General features: G+C 40.8%; 1 protein-coding gene across 1 annotated transcript in view; it reads left to right on the top strand.

Moving 5' to 3' along the window:
* The first annotated feature begins 222 nt into the window (after positions 1-222).
* POLA2 (DNA polymerase alpha 2, accessory subunit) overlaps positions 223-19,994 on the top strand; it is a 346,083-nt gene continuing 326,311 nt past the window's right edge. The window contains exon 1 of the mRNA XM_069208070.1: positions 223-403. Coding sequence (XP_069064171.1) covers positions 310-403 — 94 coding nt within the window. The 5' untranslated portion in view covers positions 223-309. The remainder of the gene's footprint in view (positions 404-19,994) is intronic.

Genomic DNA, 19,994 nt, shown 5'->3' with positions numbered 1-19,994 from the left:
AATAAAGTCAACCAGTGGTAATTATTCGTTTTCTACGCCCAATAATAGTAAACAAAACGTCTCAAAGAGAGAGCGCTGCCCAGCAGATGCTCATAAAGGACTGTGTTACGCGTACCTTATTACTAAAGAGGCAACTTGTGCTGTCATTACAGCATGGCTGCCAAATTAGCCTTTACGTCTTGAGAGTAAAAATATTCTTCCGTCGTCTGTGTCGATGGGTGCGCTTGGCTGCACCAGTCCTTTCTCTGTGTTGGTGGCGCGCGGGAAGCTCAGTCTAGTGGCTGTGTTCGGAGAGGGGTAGCTGTCACCATGTCCGCGAGCGCTGTCAGTAGGAAAAGCTTGGAGCTGGAACTTGAGACTTTCGGGGTGGAATATAACGAAGATGATGCTGTTCCCGAAAGGAGTGAGTTATGGTCGGGAGTTGGCGGGTTAAGAGCTTGGATAGACATTCATGAAAATGGAGATCGAGAGTATTGAAGCTCCTCATCTTCAACGAATTAAAAGCTGTGAGGGTAGATTGTGCGTCAATGCATCTGATAATTAGATAGCAGCAATATTTTGCAGTTTAGAAACACCCACGTTATAAAAAAAATGCCCAGTGTCTAAAAATATAAATGCTTTGTGACTGATGAATTGTGGGGAGAGAGCGTATTGCTGATGTTGGGATCCATTCGTGACTTGCGAAGGAAAAGTTTACTTGAAAGGAGAAAGCTAATGAGTGAGGGAATTGCTGATGAGAGCTAGTGATATGCCTGGGGAAGAGAGACGGGAATAAATAACGAAAAGTTGAGAAAGTGTTCATTATGTTAGAGTGGCGGAAGAGGTAGTGAATTAGAGACGGACTAGGGAATTGCGGTTAGGTCTGGAGAGTGAGGGACGGTAGTTACGGACCGTGAGGTGAGTGAATAGTGGTTTATGGAGGGAGCTGTAAGCAAGCTATGTTTAATGGATCATATACGAGGTCTGACGGCATAACTATTGGCAGTAAGTCAAAAGATGCTCAACTTGCTAGAAACCTTCTACTCGGAATCATGCTTTAACAGACTCGTGAAACCACCACTACGGGTAAAGTTGCCTTTGCGCAGAAATAATGAAAGCTGGCAACTGAAGCGATTAGTTCAATAAGTAGTAGGAAGGAATTCTGAGCTTTGGTTACCAGAGTTCTTAATAACTTAAACACTGCACTTGACTGAGTAATTTCGAAATATCTATGTGGAAAGCTTATCAATACTTTTTATACTGTGGATATCTGTTCTCGTATTGACAATTCTGTGTATTTTAAGTTACCTTTACTGTGCTAGCGCGCCTGGTCCTTAGTAAGTAAACTTACAAGGGGACGCGTATAGGTCGATGAACCTTTTGATTCGCGTGGAGTATCCTAGCTATGTAATAATCGATGACCATCAATAATCAAATACACAGATCAATAGCCATTAAGCAAAACATTAATCAGCAGTTAATAGCATCAACAATTCATGAATAAACACAGCTCAATATACGTTTTAGCAATTTTATTTCCCTATTAGTTACAATACTAATTCATGAGGTTAATTCAACTTTATCCAATCAACTCAAGATTAATTCATTAGTGACCACCAATAACCTAATCTAATCAGAACTTGAGAAAACATGCATTCTAATGCTTCGGCATAAGCCAACAAAGATGAATATGTCAACATAGGTAGCAGGGTTCAGCAAATCAGTCCGTCAATCAATTGTCTCTGTATATGTCAACGTCTTTAGCATAGGACCCTCACCTAACCAAGATTAGCATGTGGGACTTCATGTGAAAACAGTTTAGAACATGAATTTGGAAAAAAAAACATCTAGCTAAGAGAAAACTATTTAGACAGTGCAGTTGGTACCTAGAAAGAAAAGGCATAAAAGTTATTCAGTCACATTGTCATAGCTACCTATCCATGGAATGGATCAGCAACAAAGTCAGTCTTCGGCTTCAGGTCATCAATCGATCAGCGACGGATCAGGCTCTCAAGAGCATGAGCCCAATGACAGAATCTCGAATCTCTTCTCCCCCGATATTGCATTGATTTCCGAATAAAGTCTCTCCCCTGACATCTGCCCCTAACATCTCTCCATCTGCATCAGTTCTGAAGTTTTCTCCTTTGTCATGACATTATATCAAAGTCGCTCAGGCCATCCCCAAATTCCTAATTGGTCAGTTAATCACCAGTTATTACCCTAGCCAATAACTTTAATTTTCCAAATCTATGAATTCTAATATTATGCGGTTCTCAGAGTGCTGATTGGTTCACTGTACGATGTTCTCATCATCTGGCTCATCAGGTATCGAAAATGTTGCATCTTCTCCAGTCAGTGTCTTTATTGTTCGAGTTCTGGGAAAGTACATCTTGTCTGCTTTACACTGATTTTGATAATACTCTAGTTCCATCATCTCCTTTCCGTCGGTTCATCGCAGAAAATTCTAGCTAAGCAGACTTTATTAACAACGAGCAGTTCAGGGTCAGTTCAGCACATTAGCTTCTCTACATTGCATGATTATTCAGCTTCTGCATGAGGCCTGGCAAAACTAGGCCACAACTTCGGCTAAGTTAGCTCTACAATATAATGTAAAACATACGTTATATTGCTCAATATGACATATTACTACATCATTATTACTAATTTTCAACATTTCACATAGTTTTTTAGTCATTTTTTAATATAATTCATGAATTTTGGTGACCACACTCCATGGGCACATTTTCAAAGATGCACATTAATTTTCTATGGTATGTATTTCTATCATTTTCTTATCATTCAAAATGCATAAACACTCATTAATATTTCTAATTAAGATATCTGCTTCAGCAACTGTATTGTATAAGAGGGCAAAGGCTAATACTTTAGCATATCACCTAAATGTTGACTTTAGTATTTAGAGAGGCAGCTCATGGGGGCTGAGTGCCCCCGCCATTAATGTGACAGTTGCAATTTAACATGTCCATTTTGATGGCTAACAATTCTATGTCGCTGTGCAGCAAAAATATATTTATAGAAGATAATGTACATAGGATTTGATTTGAAAAGGACACCCTTAACCTTTTCCTCCTTGCCTTCTTGTAGCTGATTCTGCTTAACTGACTTTTGAAAAGTATTTTGAGACCTACATTACAGAAACATAATGTTGACAGCATACAGCGAGGCTATGGTTTTTTCTGCGTAGGTCTATTGAGTAAATGCTCGGTCACCTTGGCAGTCTTTCGTAAGCTGGCTGTGTGAAGCTTAGATCATATTGATGAGTAACAATTTTAAACAAAGTTAACTTCTATTTCATGTATCTCATGTGAATGAGATCTGGTTGATTAACAATCGTTTTCTTTTTCGAGTACAATCTTGAACTATTACTTTTAAATTTAAGCAACAGATAACTTACTGTCGAATTATATTTGTCACAGTGTTATATTTTGGGTTAATGTCATTCATTTATATGTGCCGAAATAAAATGATTTTTGTTTTAATGTATATATTCATTTTACGTGAAATATAATTTTTACATAAACATTGTATTGATAGTATTACTGTCACTCCTGTGTGTGCTATAAAATAGGCAAATTTCTACAAAGCATATAGGCTGAGGGATGGGAACTTTAAGGACGAGAGTCGTGTCGTGGGCTTTGGGAAAGCATGTATCAATGTCTGTTTCTAAAGTGCCTACCAGTATGTGAGGCAACAAGGGCTGAACTGAGGGTGAGAGCATGGGAGTACAGTTGAGAATTGTTTACCGTGAAGTAAGTTACTGCTCGAGTTTCTAACTTGATGGGCGGTAAAGTTTTTTTAAATTTAATGTGTGTGTGTGTGTGTATATATAAATAAATATGTATGTATATATCACACACAAAAAAGAACAAGTTAAAGGGACGTTATTGTCAGGTGAAAACATTAGTTAAAACATTACATTTTAAATTAACAAAACCACTGAAATTCACTAGTTATAGTTATCCCAAGTTACTGTAACTCAAACTACCACCAGCCATGCGTTGGGCATAAGGACTGGGCTGTAACTAAGCCCTGTGCTAGGCCGGGACCTGCTGCCAACCCCGCCGCAGGCACCCCGCTGTCTGCTTTTTTTTTTTTTTTTGGGTAGTGCTGTGTATGCACAGATACACCGCTATTCTGTAAGGGCCACAGTGGTCGTTGCCGTGGTTCTGCAGATTCCTGAAATCACCCAAAAATGTATTTTTAATTTTGACCCCATGAGAGGTCCCTCCCACCAAGAGGCCCGGGGGGTCAGGGTTCCCCTACCTTGCACCCTTATTTTATATTTGATTTTATTTCCTAGGGCTCAGGACCAAGTCCCAGAGCCCTAGGATGGCAGCCGCACTTTTCCTTCAGGTTTCAGCCAGCCAGTCACTATGCACGGTTGACCTAATGGATTCATTGCTGTTAGCCATGGCCAACCAATCACGGCGCGACAGGATCCGCGGATCCTCTGCGTCTCTATACGTATATACATTTTGAACCTTAAAGTCTCAAACTACTTAAAGGATTTCCACCATATCACAAAAAGTATGATTTCTTTACCGAGATCTAGCTTTTTGCCAAATTTGGTGTAATTTCACTCAGATATTATTTCTTTTCAATGTTCCTATGGAAAATTTGAACTGGAAAACGTTTTTTGAGACATCCCTTTTCTCTGCCCCCGCTTGACAGATCACCCTGAAACTTTCCAGGAAGCAACTGAGATGGATGAGACTTAACTTTGTAGTTGTTTTATCAGCAAAATAAAAAAATGCTTTTACTATGGTACAGAGTCCTAAGTATAACTACCCAGTGGCAACTGCCTCTGGGAGATATATATCTGAAACACTAAGCATGGTTTCTTGGAAGATGTAACACGAGGCTTCAGTCTGTTTTGGAATTGTCAAAGGGCACATCAGTTCTGATGTCCATGGGGATGAAGTTCCAGATTCTGGGTACATAGATGAAAGGTCTGCCATCCTTTTTCTGATTAATGCATATCTTTATCGTTAGTCTGGGGATATTCCTGCTTCTAGTGTATTGCTGTCCACCCAAAATGGATAGTTTTGTTTGCAGTTATGTAGGTATTGTGTTTTTAGAGCTCTCTAGGTGATAAAGCTGGAAGATATGGGCATTGGCGGGGAAAGGTGGCAGACTTGTTCCTTAAGTGCTTTAGTGATGTTGTTGAACTTCTTCAGGTGATTAATGTCGTCAGGAATACCTTTGAGTAGAGCATTTCCCTGGTCCTGCCCTGTGGGAGAATACAAATGATTACAATGGTGTTCTGAAGTCAGCTTCTGGGAGAATGGGTTTCACCTTATTTAGGAGGGAGAGCTGAAGCCATGCTGTCTTGGTATTTTTTTTGGTGTTGTGTGCTGTGTAGAAGTGAAGCAGTCCAGAGGACGTATCATTGTGGGCTTCTCTGGTGCTGTGCAGTGCTGAAAACCTGTTTTATGTGCCTGTAGGCCATAAAGTGAGTACATGTAACCCAGTATTTCTCTTAGTTATTTTCAGAGAGCACAGTTCGGAGACAGAAAGAGACAAACCTTGCTTACTGTCTAATTCAGTGGTTCCCAACCTTTTGACTTATGTGGACCTCCACTTTATCTTAACTGGAACCTGGGGACCCCCACTAAATCGTTATTGGAATCTAGGGACCCCCCCACTGAGTCATTAATGGAAGCCAGGGACCCTGGCCTAAACATTGTTTATGATTTGAAACGCAAACCAATACAGAAAAAATACAGAAACAAGCACTTATCAAGCACATACATAAATGATAACACATTTTAATTAATTTGCAACAAAATACAAATGAAAAAAAAATAATAGGAAGGTTGGAACGTTTCTAAATTCAATTGAAGGCACACATCTTCCATACTATATTCTGTTTGCACCTGTACTGCTCCCACAAAGCAATCTGAGGATACTAATTTGATTTTTAGCCTCCAATTTCAAATTCCTTGGCATTTTCAGTTTGTTTTAAAATGTTCACTTGTACATTTAGCCACTTTATTTATATACACTTTACTAATCTTTTACTAATTCCTGGACCACAGGTTGGGAACCACTGGTCTAATTGTTAATAATGAAAATCAAGTGGGAAAATAATGAATGACCCAATTACGCAGAAGTGGGAGGTGTAGAGTATAAATGATGGGCATCGCTGGTGGATTATTAAAGTGATGGAGAAAATAGGAGCAAGAGATGTACTAGGCAATATATTATACATTGATAAAAGTAAAATGGTTATTCTAATGCATGTCTAGTTTTGTGCTGCAGTTAAGGATTAGTCTGTGTTTGGGAATCCAGGAGAACTTGAATATTTCGCTGGAACGGAATATTAACCTGGATGTAAAGCCTCTATAACTCTTCATGGCATCCTGATTGAATTGTGGTAGCTTCTTAATACAAAACCATAGGGGATCGAAATGCATTGAGAATGAAGTTAAAAAAGTACATTTGATGCTGATAATTCAGTTTAATTTTTAAAGAACATTTGCAACTTCTTGGAAAAAATATTGATAACATGATGAGTGACTTCTAAGCATTTGAAATTAAGTTTAACAAGGTGATGAATTTTGCTTAACTAAATCTGAAATATAAGCGAGAAAGGAATATTGGGCTGTGCACTACGTCATTTTATGTGGATGGCTGAGTGCAAAGTGTTTTGGATTTTCTAGCCCTCACTGACCAAATGGCTCTCAACTGAGGCAAATGTTTGAAATGATGAACTACAAGAACATTCAAAGTAGAAGCTGGCGTGTGCTTTAACAGAAATGGATCATGTTACCTATCAAACACCCTTCAAGCCATTTCATTGTTGCAGTCATGGGTATTGTGTTTTTATTTAGTCAGATTTTGTTTTATCGAGCACAAAATGGTGTGTTTACTTTAGAGCAGGGTTCCCATGTTTATTGTCTTGTTACGTTATCAGTTTGTACTTTGTGTTCCAATTTACCTTTTGTTCATCTCATGTGCATATCTGTTTTTAAGATGATTATTATTATTAAAGGTCTGTGCATCTACAAAAACGCACATCTATTTTGGACATTGCCCTAGAGAGTCAAGGATATTTATAATAATAATGTGAACCTTTGGAAGTGATTAAAGAAAATCCCTAAACCAGGCTAGGTGCTTGCATAGTTGTGACCCTCTCCACTAAAACATATTTGAATCAATAACAGCATTGAAACTTCTGTGCTATTTCAAACCTACACAGTCTGGTCAAGTTCTATAAGAGAACTGAAACAATTGCTGGGGAAAGCAAATACCCCCACATTAGTGCCAAATAGTATTTAGGCTGGGACATGCAACTAAACTTGTGGTCCACATCCAGTTTGTATAACCTGTACAGCAGAGTCTTACTGTCATCTTGTAGGTCCTCTTGGTGGAACTCAACACTGTTTGCTATATGATTGTGCTTTGTCTGACTTGATGACTGCAGGCCTGTCCTGGAATAAATGATCTCCTGCCTGGCATAACACAACTGCCTGTACCCTTATTTTTCAAATGGTAATATGAAGTTCCTGATGCCTTTTCACTTAACCACACACTATTCAGTGTTTGCCGACGTTTGCCAGCTCTGGGCTACAATTCTTCAATTGATCTTACAATAAACAGATATTCCCGTAGTTAGCTATCACCTTTACTGCTGCCCAAGCCATGCCTACATCTTGCCTCAAAGCAGAATTGTGTTGAATGCATCAAAACCTTTTGGTGTTTATAGTGGACTAGGTGAAATTTCAAATTTATGATGAAAAGAAACTTTGGATCAGGATTTCGGTCTCCCGCTTCCAACTATGCATGGAGGGATCTGCCCTCTTAGGAATTAAATGGATTTCACCCTAGCAGATTCATTTTGGCAATTTTCCTCAGCACTCTTAGATATTATGGGAAGTCTTTAGAGAGGTTCCCAAATGCTTTGGTCCTGCAAGTCCTTCTTCAACAACTATGAGCAATTCCCCAGAATTGAAGCCTAATTTCATCTCCAGTTCTGTTTGAGGCCGCCACCAAAGGATATCTGTGGTCCACTGCTCAGCATTCGCCTTCCTGCAGTTAAACTAGATATCCATCTCCCTATCACTTCATAGTTTTGTGAAAGGGCTACCACACTCTTCAGTGCTTCTATCCTGGACTCGCAGTTCTTTACTGTTACAATGTAGAACTACTACAAAACGGTCTCTATCACTTAAGGCATTCAAATTTGGTGAATCATCAAGGACAGTCACAGGCTCCATCAATAAATCAGTGAGATTTCTGCACCTTACCATCCCCTTTCTTCATGCAGTTGCATACGTCTTCAGGTTCGTCCTTCTGCTTTTCTGTACATGCCCTACTTCTCACGAACTAGACAGAACATAGTCATTTGCCCCTGAAGTAGTGTAGAAATTGTATTCTATATACCAATAGCAAAAATAATTAACTATTCCATTATCCTCTAATTATTTAATTTCTTCCTGTCCTCGCTTAAAGCATGACTGCATCACTGGTATGATTTAATCTTCATCAACATCACATCTTGCCCCAAGCCTTGGCAAGTAGTGCCAAATTCATTTGTTCAACACTGCGCGTAGAAAGCTTCACTCCATGGCTTGTTTCTGTTCAGGATTATTTGCTGATTATTTTTGTTTTACTTATTAATTGCCGGTGCAAGATCCCCCAAGCTTAAATAGGAAAAGGTAAGATCTCCAAAGTTAAACTTAACTTATTAAATACATTTCTCAAAAATCTTGTTTACTTTTTTTCATCAATTCACAATGACATATTTACAGATAGATACAAATATATTTTACTGAACCAACTTTAACATATATTTATAAATAAAGAATATTTAGGTAGGGAAGCATAGCCCCACTCTTTGTTTTTGCAAACATTGGGGGCACATTCTTTTCTTCTAACTAGGAAATTGATAGCCTGAGTGATTTCTAAAACCTTCTGCCACCTTTCTCCTGTTTGAGATGCTATGCTGGTGATTCATAATTTTATTATGTTGTGTCAGACAGCAATTGTTACATTTGATCCTAAGGCAGGAAAACTACAGTTGACCGTGGTTTGATCTGGTTCTATTCTGGGCACTTTGCCCACAGGCACAACTGGGGCAACGCTTTTATCAGCACAAGTGGGATAACGCTGGGTGACACTCCTGGTTGTCTGTTTTTTCTAAAATGTGTGAGTTTGCGAGGTTTCCCTAGGTGCCGGCTGAGCTAGGACCCTACCACCTGCAACTACCCACTTTGCAAAAAAGGGTCCCTTTTCTGTGCAAAAAATTTGATGTCTGTTTCATTTGGCGCCTTTTCCTGTTGCAGGCACTAGGCCTACCCGCATGAGTGAGATTGCCATTTTATCGGGAGACTTGGGGGAATACTGGTTGGCAGGAATTTGTGGCTCTCCAAAGATTCCAGAACTTTCTGTCACAAATGTGATAAAATGTTGTGTTTTAGACAAACTTTGTAGTTTGCAACGGCTTCTCTTCCTGGTGAGAACCATACAGGTCACACACCCCTGGACTCATCTGGGTGTATAGTTTTAGGAAATGTGCAGATTTGGTAGGTTTCCCTAGGTGGTGGCACAGACAAGGCCCAAAATCTATGTCTACCCAGATTGCGAAAACAGCGTGGATTCAGTGGAAAAATATGATGTGTCCATGTTGTGTTTTTAGCGTTTTCCACTCATGGATACTAGGGCCACCCACCTCATTTTTTGCGGACAGAGAAGTCTCCATCAGCCTGGTGGGGGACTTAATGTCCGCCATGATGAGACTACCCGCCCGTTAAAAGTTAGAAATGACTGTCAAGCTGGCAGTCATTTAAAAAACATTGGCAGGAGCCAACTTCACAGTGGTTCCAGTCAATGCTTTCTTACTCTCGAAGCATGGCTCCATCAACATGACAGAGCCGTCCATCAATTTTTGTTTTAATTGTGAAAAACAAAATCCCAAAGCTGGATTTTTTTTTTTGTTGAAAAAAATAAATGAATAAAAAGCCTCTCTCGCCAAACGTCCGTTCGTTTATAAATCGAGGAGGCAGACCAAAGGATACTCTGTCACTGTTGAGATGGAGTATCCTTACCACTATAGTTATAAACCTGGCACTAATTTTTAAAAGTTAATCCACCACTTACACTGGCTGGTTTTGGCACCTCAAGAAATGCTAGCTTCCGAGATCAAATACTTATCACGGTATCTGAATATTGAACTCAAGACTCCTGGAGGTGAGCCATAATAAAGCCACGTAAAGTCACTAACCGCTTTATGGTCCCGTCACACAGCAGTCACTCGCCACACGCAAAACTTTCATCCCGCCGGGAGACTTGGGGGCAATGCTGGTTGATAGGACTTTTGTGGCATTCCACAGATTCCAGAACTCTCTGTCACAAATATGAGAAAAAATTGTGTTTTAGACAAACTTAGTAGTTTGCAAGGGCTTCTCTTCCAAGTGAGAACCATGCAGATCACGCACCCCTGGACTCACCTGGGTGTCTAGTTTTAGGAAATGTGCCGATTTGGTAGGTTTCCCTAGGTGGCGGCACAAACAAGCCCCAAACTCCTGGATACCCAGATTGCGAAAACTGAGTGGATTAAGTGGAAATATTTGATGGGTCCATGTTGTGTTTTTAGCATTTTCCACTTGTGGATACTAGGGCCACCCACCTACATTTTTGCGGACAGAGAAGTCTCCATCAGCCTGGTGGAGGACTTAGGGGGTCATTCAGACCCCGGCGGGCACCGCCCGCCGGGCGGAGACCGCCATAAGACCGTACCGCGGTCAAATGACCGCGGCGGTCATTTTGACTTTCCCGCTGGGCAGGCGGGCGACCGCCAAAAGGCCGCCCGCCCGCCCAGCGGGAAAGCCCCAGCAACGATGAAGCCGGCTCCGAATGGAGCCGGCGGAGTTGCTGGTGTGCGACGGGTGCAGTGGCACCCGTCGCGATTTTCAGTGTCTGCTTTGCAGACACTGAAAATCTTAATGGGGCCCTGTAAGGGGGCCCCCGCAGTGCCCATGCCAGCGGCATGGGCACTGCAGGGGCCCCCAGGGGCCCCACGACACCCGTTCCCACCAGCCTGTTCCTGGCGGTGTAAACCGCCAGGAACAGGCTGGCGGGAAGGGGGTCAAGCAGCGCCGCCATGGAGGATTCCCTGGGGCAGGGGAAAACCGGCGGGAAACCGCCGGTTTCCCTTTTCTGGCCGCGGCTTTACCGCCGCAGTCAGAATTGCCCCTGAAGCACCGCCAGCCTGTTGGCGGTGCTTCCTCCGTCCCCGGCCCTGGCGGTCCATGACCGTCAGGGTCGGAATGACCCCCTTAATGTCTGCCATGCTGAGACTAATTCGCCCGTTAAAATTTAGGAATGACCCCCAAGTTGGCAGTCATTTAAAAAACATTGGCTGGAGCCAACATCACAGTGGGTGCGGTCAATGCTTTCTTACCTTCGATGCACAGCTCCATCAACAAGACAGAACCGTCCATCAATTTTTGTTTCAATTTTGAAAAACGAAATCCCAAAGCTGGATTTTCTTTGAAATACTTTTTATTTATTTATCTCTTGCTAATGGTCAGTTTGTTTATAAATCAAGCAGGCAGACCATTATCTTCACCGTAAGGATACTCTTTCGCTGTTGAGATGGTGTATCCTTACCACCATAGATACAAACCTGGCACTCATTTTAAAAGTTAATCCACCACTTACACTGGTTTTTTTTGGCTCCTCAAGAAATGCTAGCTTCTAAGATCAAATACTTATCACAATATCTGAATATTGAACTCCAGACTCCTGGAGGTGGGCCACAAATCCACATAAAGACACCAACTGCTTTATGGTCCAGTCACACGCCAGTCACTCAACACACACAAGACTTTCATTCCTCCAGCCACAGGCCCAATCCAACAGATCAGCACTCGCATCAACATACTGCTGCCATTCAAGGGCCCATCACCTTCATACACCACATAATGGAATCTCCATGCAAAATGACCACTCAACCAGACATCAGCCAACCTGCATACGAACACACCACATTCAAACCTCAAAAACACATAATTCTATACATATTGACAGTTAGTGCCACCTCACCTTCATTAATGAATGAAAAGTTTGACTGTTTTTACTCCTTTTCAAGTATCTGCCTCCATCAACATTCTGAACATTACAGAGTGCGTACCGAGTGACCCTTTACTAACGGCTTGCAAAAGAGCCACATGAGGCTCAGGAAGACATGTCTTTCATGCTCCTTCAGCACACTCACTTTGCTGAATTCACTCCTTCCGTTTTGTGGATGCGAGTTGGTAGTGTCCAAGACTGCTTTGCAAGGCACACAGTGCTCAAACTGAGTGAGTATATCTACCTATGAAACCAAGGCAAATGTGCTGGGGAAGACTGCCTAAGTTCCCTAAAGAGAATTTCAAAAACTAGTCAAGACTTAACCTTTTTGCCACCCAGGGTATGCCGTGACAACGTAGCTTATATTCCGTCCACCACTAAGTGCAGTGTGGTGACTGTAATGCACTTGTCATCCTGCAAACAGAACACCTACCATGTTATGATGGTGGACAAAGGTGTTGCGCAGGCCATAATCAAGTCCATGATTTCCTCAAGTAAAGGAAAACGTTTTCTATGGCTGCTTGTCTAGTAAACTACTGGCCCATGGATTGTAGTTATCCATGCACAGTCATTGAAAGGAAAATGTTTCGGCAGTTGCACCTCAGTCAATTTCGCAAGATTTCACTTTTGTATGCCACAACATAAAGAGAGTTGGAAAACACAGGGCTGGTTGAGATGGGAACAGTAACAACTCTCTTGCCTCTTTCCTTGTTTAGAGCAGATTCTGCAGCCACAACATTGTCGAGTCGTATTTGCTCTTTTAGGAATGCTGTTGTCAAAGTGTCAATCCTGCAGCCTTGCTACATCCTCCAGAGCATATGAAGTGCAGGCTTCAGCTTTTATATTAGTAATATGAACAACTGAAAGTAAAGGAAAGGCACGAGTCTTCCCGTAGTGGTCTGACCATTTACAACTTACACACTGTATATTGCATCTGGATCGGGAGGGTAAACAACTTCTTATACAAAGTGCAAGTTTTACAACTCGCATTGTATGGCTGAAGTACCTGTTCGTTCTTATCCACTCCACCCATATAACTGTTCTAATCAAGTATACAGTTGGGCTTGTGAATTTATAGCCATCTAACACCAAACCATGACTGTGGAAGGGCTCTCATCTTGAATTGTAGTGAGCATGTACACATCCCAGAAATGGACCGTGAGCAATTAGTTGAAATGCAGCGCAGTGCTCTGAGGTTTTTGGAGCTTCTACAAACAAACTCCTGCAGGAATCCTTTGTGACAACAACGAATTGTACCGCATGCAACTGTGCTAGCTTTATACAGCTCACTTGAATAGCTCTACTCCCATATAGAAGTTGTCCACATAAAGGTTATTACTTTGTGAAGGAGTGTATGGACAAGCTCCCATACAATCTTTCCTGTAACTTCTAGATTGGGAGGGCAACCTATAAGGTTTAGAGTGGAGTACTTCCCTTTATGCACTCTGGATGGTTGCAGGGAAATGCAGCAGAATTATCATTGAAATGCAGCATACGCTGCAATAGCAAAAGCTGACCTCTGCTGAAGTACGCTGCAAATATGGCTACCCAAACCGTGTGCGTAGACAGAGGGATTGCAAGCTTGGTTTGTGCACTATCCCCGTTTTGAGTAAGGCACAGAAATGTCTTCAACTCCTAAAGTGAAGCTGGAGTCCATCGGTGTGACCTACACTGCCTTCATGCTCCCCTCAGAAATTGTTCTGGACTCAAATTTGTTTGCTGCACAATATCCTCGAAGAAGCCAATATTCAAAAAGAGATAGACATAGCCAATTGTCAAAAAGATTGCTGTATCGACTTTACATCTAGCGTCACCAGTGACTGCACTAAATTGGGGGGCTACCAAGGAAAAGTTTATGCTTGCCGCTATCCCTGCCTGCTCTCTGGGTTGGTCAACCCTGTTAGAACGCTCCACTTCGCAGACAGTGCTTGCGAAGGCACATCACAAATGCCATCATCATGTCAAATCAATGGAAGACAATTCGTCAGATGGAACTCTTGTTGACAGAAAAATCACTTCCAGATTCTGCTCCATGTTCTTCTCCCTTGGGTGCTATCTTAGTATCTGATCCTGCCTCAGAGCTGTCCTCCATAGCTCTACTTAGTGCCTGGGCTTCAGTCATCCACTGAGACACCATCTCTGCTGGCTGGCTAAAACAGTCTATCAAAAACACTGTCCTACATAAAAGGCAGAAATATTTTTTTAAATCAGCTGTTGGGTATGTGTGTCTGTGCGATGTGTGTGACAGTAAATTAACTAAAAAGATAGTATTTTTGTGTTTAAGTTTCAGGTTCTCCAAAGACACTAGAAAAAAGACAAAAGAGCCACATTGTTATTTCACCTTGCCACAAACCCAAAACCACAGCAAACTATTGTCATAGCTTATGCAAAACTTTATTGTTGGGGGAGCTGTTGTGCCTTTGCTAGTATAATACTAATATCGTAAAACCAAAATCTGTCTTTGATCTCGAGAAGCACACGTTCACATAATCCAAATTTGTGTGCAGGCGTACTCCTAATGAAATCTAATAGTTCTATCACCAGGGTTACTGGAATTATGCAGCAGGAGAGCGCTAATTTATGCGACAGAGTTGACTAAATTAAGCTGCAAGTAAAGACAAGTTATGGGGCACAGTGTGGTACTTTTTTGACAATATTACTACATTATTTTGTGATTTGAAAACATAATAATGCCTGGGCAAAGATGTCACGTGATTAGCATCAGTATAGCAACCAAATAGAGAAATGAGCAACTGAAAGATGACCAGTCAACCTTTGCGCAGGACTTTCAAGCAGGAGCCAACATATATGTTGTTACATTTTTAGTCACTTTTGATCCGTTTGAGATACAAATATTTTTATATAAATCCGCAGATTATTCAGGGACCAAAGATTATGAGGATTTTTTTTATGAATTGCACCCCTAGGGGGAAAAACACATTAAAAGAAAAAGCCATATATAATCTATAATTGATGCATAGTCTGTGTGGGTGTGTGATATATATATAAAATATATATTATTATATATATATATATATATATATATATATATATATATATATAGCTCAAATGGGTCTAAAGTTACTAATTGGGGTTGACCCATGTCGGGATGGCTGACTCCCCCCCCCCCCCCCCGCCCCCCCCATTCTCCCCCCCTTTCTCAATACCCCCCTTTACATTTATTTTATTTTTGTTTTTGGAATTGTATTTTCCCCTAGGAGCCGCGATTGCACCTCCCCCAGGATAAACAAACCTTTCCAAATAATATATTGGGGTCCATAGGGGATTGGCCAGTATGCCAGGAGGGCAGACCCCCCTGACAATTTGCAAATTTTTTATTTGCACATTTTTTACTTTCAACCTCCTCTGGGGGCACAACTGCTCCCCCATGGGGAAAAAATACTTTAAGAAAAAAATGTTCCCCATGGGCAAGGGGGTCAGCCCATTACCACAAGAGCTGATGCCCTAAAAACAGGTCTTTAATTGCCTAGTGCGTTTCCAGACTAAGGATTGTGGCAAGACCGCTATCCACAGCCAGGAAACAATTTCAGGAGGACCTCATTGGAAATGGGAGATTCTCCCCTTTCCATCAAGGCCCTCCCAAAAACCTGGGGAGACAGTTTTTGAAAACTTATTCTCCACTGGAGTGGGAGAGAGCACTCACCTGCTTGCTGCTCTGGTGGGGACTTGGTGACATCAGTGAGCCAGATCAGTGAAAGGGGGAGCAGAGGCTGATGCGAAAGCGATTCCACATCTTGCCTGCCCTTTGTACTGGCACTGGGGCCTTGTTGGCAGGTCCCATTACACTTCCAGAATTTAAAAATCTCCACCATTAGTCTAAAGGTTTGGGGGTGATATTGGAAAAAAGGCATTTCCTTAACATGGGAGATATTTGGATTACAATGAAACTTCTTAAGTAAGAAATTCTCATATCGTTAACGTGCAACTGTACTTTTTTGATGGCGAGAAGATGGCAGACAGAAGAGTTTGGAATTTGCATAGATTAATACTGGTGAATAATAAAGTGAAGGAAGCGTAGGAAATGAGGAAGATGGTAGCAACAGAGAAAGGATGTTTTAGTTGCAAATATAGAATCTTGAAAAGTTAAAGGGGATTTGGTTGTTTTGTTAACTGTTAAACTGTGGATTTTCTTGGCTTTTGCTGGTTTATTGTGCTGCCAATGCTCAATAGTTGGGCATTGCGCATGTCAATGGGTGATTTTGTATCAACGCGTGAACATGTGTGACTGCGAGGGAATGCAGTTGAAGGTGTGTAATATCTTGCAAGTTATTCAGTGGTGACGTGGATGGTAGAAAGTGAGTATGGGGCAGATAAAAGTGACTTAAGAGGGCATGGTGCTGTTTGCTCTTGTGCCTTGAAGGTCTGTACAGCTTTTCAAATATATCCATGCTAGTTGCATGTAACAAGTTTCTCTAAAGTATAGTGTGTGTTTTATCCAGTATGGTAGTTTTACAAAAAGGTTCAGCAGCCTTTCTGACATGTCTACCAACATAGGCTTTTCATTTTGCTCATGTAGTCTCCGAAAGTCTGTTTTTTGCACCCTTTGGTTGAGGTCAAACTGGTGTAGTCCAGTCATTCCCATAATTGATGTTGCACGCTCATTCTGAGACTTGGTGTAAGTGATTACTGCTGGCAATATATTGAATTCAGAAATAGGCAAGTTACTTCAAAGTGTTACTTCAAAGTGTTCAGCTGAAAAGAATTTCTCATCTAGGTGCCTCATGCAGGATGTAAAATCAACTGAAGACCATTATATAAATGTAATGGAGTGTACTTATGTTTCATACAATTTTGTGTTTATATTTGAGATACCTTATAGACCAGGACAGAAACCAGGCCATATTAGCAGGACATTCTTGTGAGATGAATTCGTATACATTTATTCCAAACGGGAATTTTTTTCGACAGCTTTCCATCAAATGTAGTGCTGAATCGGACCTCTCTGACTAATATTTGACACTCCTGCCAGAGTGTTTGCATTTAAAATAAATCTTAGAGAGAGGCTGACGTGTTCTGTTTTCTCCAAATGAATGTTGTATTGTAGAGACCGTACTGACCCGGTTACATTCAACAACAATTCTTGTCGTACATTCTCGGGAAACTGTTTGACTTTACTCCTCGATGCTTCCAATGCTGAATAATCTTGCAGTTTGCTTGTGTGACTGTCCCCCAAAAACCAACAGTTGCTTAATCCAACTTTGGCTCCCATCTTCAAAAAGCTACAGCTGTCTGTAAGATTTCAAGTGATTTAAGCAAAACCCATAGATTCACATCTGTGAGCCCTTTCCCCTTAACCAGTAGAGGCACTTAAGGCCAATATTGTCTGCAAATTTGAGAAACTTGTGAAGGAGGATTGTCATGTCCTAGGCAAGGGCACATTTGAGCAATAATCATATTTGCCAGAGTATAAAATGTAACATTGAAGTTTCCAGCGCTCAACATATGTCATGTCCCAAAGTTTGAGTGCTGATACTGTGTAAACTGGGGCAACCTAATCTGTTTGCAAAAGGCATTGAGAGCAGAAAGTTATGAACTCTTCAAACCTAAATCTGACCTTTTGCAGTACATTTTAATGGATGAGAAGTACACGCATGATATTCATGCACCTCTTTCTTGCATGATGCTTCAGTGGCTTTTGGAGAGAATCTTGGTATTTGTGTAGGGATGTCCTTGATTGCAGCAGTAAGCACTAAACCTTGAATGGAAAGATATTCAACACTAATATTTTGGACTCTGCACTAATGTTGGAATGTTCAATGCCATTTGATCCAACATCTCTGTCTAATGGAGAGCGCCTTTAATTCATTTGGGCAGATCATGATTGCTTTTGCCATTAACTCATCCGTTAAAGAAATGTTATCTAGGGGTCAGCAGGAGTAGATCTCGTTTGCCTTTGTGACGTCAGTCGTACAGTTAAATGCTTATCGTGAAAACTTACAGAGCTTTGAGAAACTATGGGGTTCAAGGTTAAATTTATTTCTTAAGTGATTTGACATTGTTCTTTCAGCAAGGATAGCTATAATAGATTTAGTAGTTAAAACGGATGGATAGATTTGTTTTTTAAAGTTCAGAAAGCAAAGCCATGCATGCAAAAGTCAGTTGGTAGCTAGATATGTCAAAGAAAGAATCGCTTGATTTTGCTGTGCACCCAAACATTACAAAAAATTGAGCAACTATGAAATATGTTTGGCAGTGTGGGAAGCAAAATTTGTAGCTTCAGTTTTACTCCTAGACATTGAGTCAAAGGACGTAAAAGTTTCCACAAAAGCCAAATGCTATTAATCTGAATGCAAGCACCTGTTGGTAAATTTGTATCACAGGCATCCAATGAAGGAGCAAGAGGGCTGGAAACATCCCAAATTTTCAGGATAGCCACAAAAGATATAATACATGCAATGACATGTAGTCCAGCATTTTTATGTAGTCACTGACTAGCATGGTAATCTAAGATGATGATAACAGGGTGATCTAGTGTAAAGAGGGACCTAGATAGGTCAATAAAATTGCAAGACAGTGGTTCCACACAATTAATCATTTTTATTATCTTGTTTCTATATCCCAAACTACCTTTGTATATCTGCATAATAGATGACAACTTAATTGAATAAACTGAACTCAGAGCACAGATGTATTATTTTAAAATATAGTTATAATAATTTAAAATATGAATGTCTTGTAGTCCATGAGGCTGTGGTGCTAACAATGCAGTATTCTGTGCAAAAGTTGTGAAATAATAGTTGTGCAAAGAAAAGTCTTTGAAGAGTGTCCCATTATACCCAATGGAATGAGTAAATGGCAAAATCCGTTTTATTGGAGGAAGGCCAAAATCTCAAATGATATTATTGTTTATGAGAAAAAATGCACCTGTGGCATTTAAATACAGTCAACATTTTGACCCATCAAGATTAATCAAGGGTCATCACCAGACCAGGATATTATCTGGAAGGCATCTGACAAGGGTATATGGGCTTTCAGGGACAATCCTACAGTGCCATTACGCCTAGATTGGGCAATGTGGTTGCCAAAAAATATCTGCTGAACAATAATTTGCATGGGAGTCAACCAGTAAATCAAAGTTGGACTATTTATCTACTGACTAGATGCATAAATGGTGCGCACGCCTGATGTAATATTGCTGCCTGTGTTTGCAGTGCAGCGATACTGAACTTCTGGCCTGAATCTGCTCCTGCTGATCCTATTTTTAACATTGTTTGCTTAAATGGTCATTTAAAACTGATTACCCACTTCACACATTAGGTTCACTACAGTTGACTATTATTTAACTCAGATGTGTTGTTAAATATTTTGAGTTCTTTCCTACCTGTTGTCAAATGCACATATTTGCAGATACTTACAAATGCATTTACAAAGGAGTTTTTGACACGGAGAGCCGGAGTGAAAAATCAATGACCAAAGGTCTGTTTATTTTTGCTGCAGCAAAGAAAACATGTTTACCACTGGCATCCCAGGCCCGAAGTAAAGTGTGCTAGCATAAAGCGTTTAACAGTGATATTTATACTCATACATCAAAGGATACATAAAATGTGTAAATAATGATATACGTCATACAGATATTTTAAGGAGTTAATCAGTTTCCACACACCTGGTTCCATTCCCAGCTTTGTCCTCGCCTCCCTTCTGCAGCTGCCTGACTCCCCACATTCTTGAGACCCTTCAAAGGATTACGTGGTTCAAAGGTATAGATATCAGCCTTTCCCTCCCCAAAATACCACAGCCGAGGTCAGTTAGTTATTTGAACACACAATTATAATGAGTACAGTGCCCCAGTTAGGGAAAGAAACCAGCTGCAAGCCTATGGCGTGGAACCAGGCTTATTTTACTTAAACAAATATACATAAGATAACATATGTGATAGACAGTGCGTTCAGAGACAACAA

The sequence above is a fragment of the Pleurodeles waltl genome, chromosome 9 (assembly GCF_031143425.1).
Source record: "Pleurodeles waltl isolate 20211129_DDA chromosome 9, aPleWal1.hap1.20221129, whole genome shotgun sequence".
Lineage (NCBI taxonomy): Eukaryota > Metazoa > Chordata > Amphibia > Caudata > Salamandridae > Pleurodeles > Pleurodeles waltl.
Note: the sequence above shows the minus strand (reverse complement) of the source record. Positions and strands in the feature narration are given on the sequence as shown.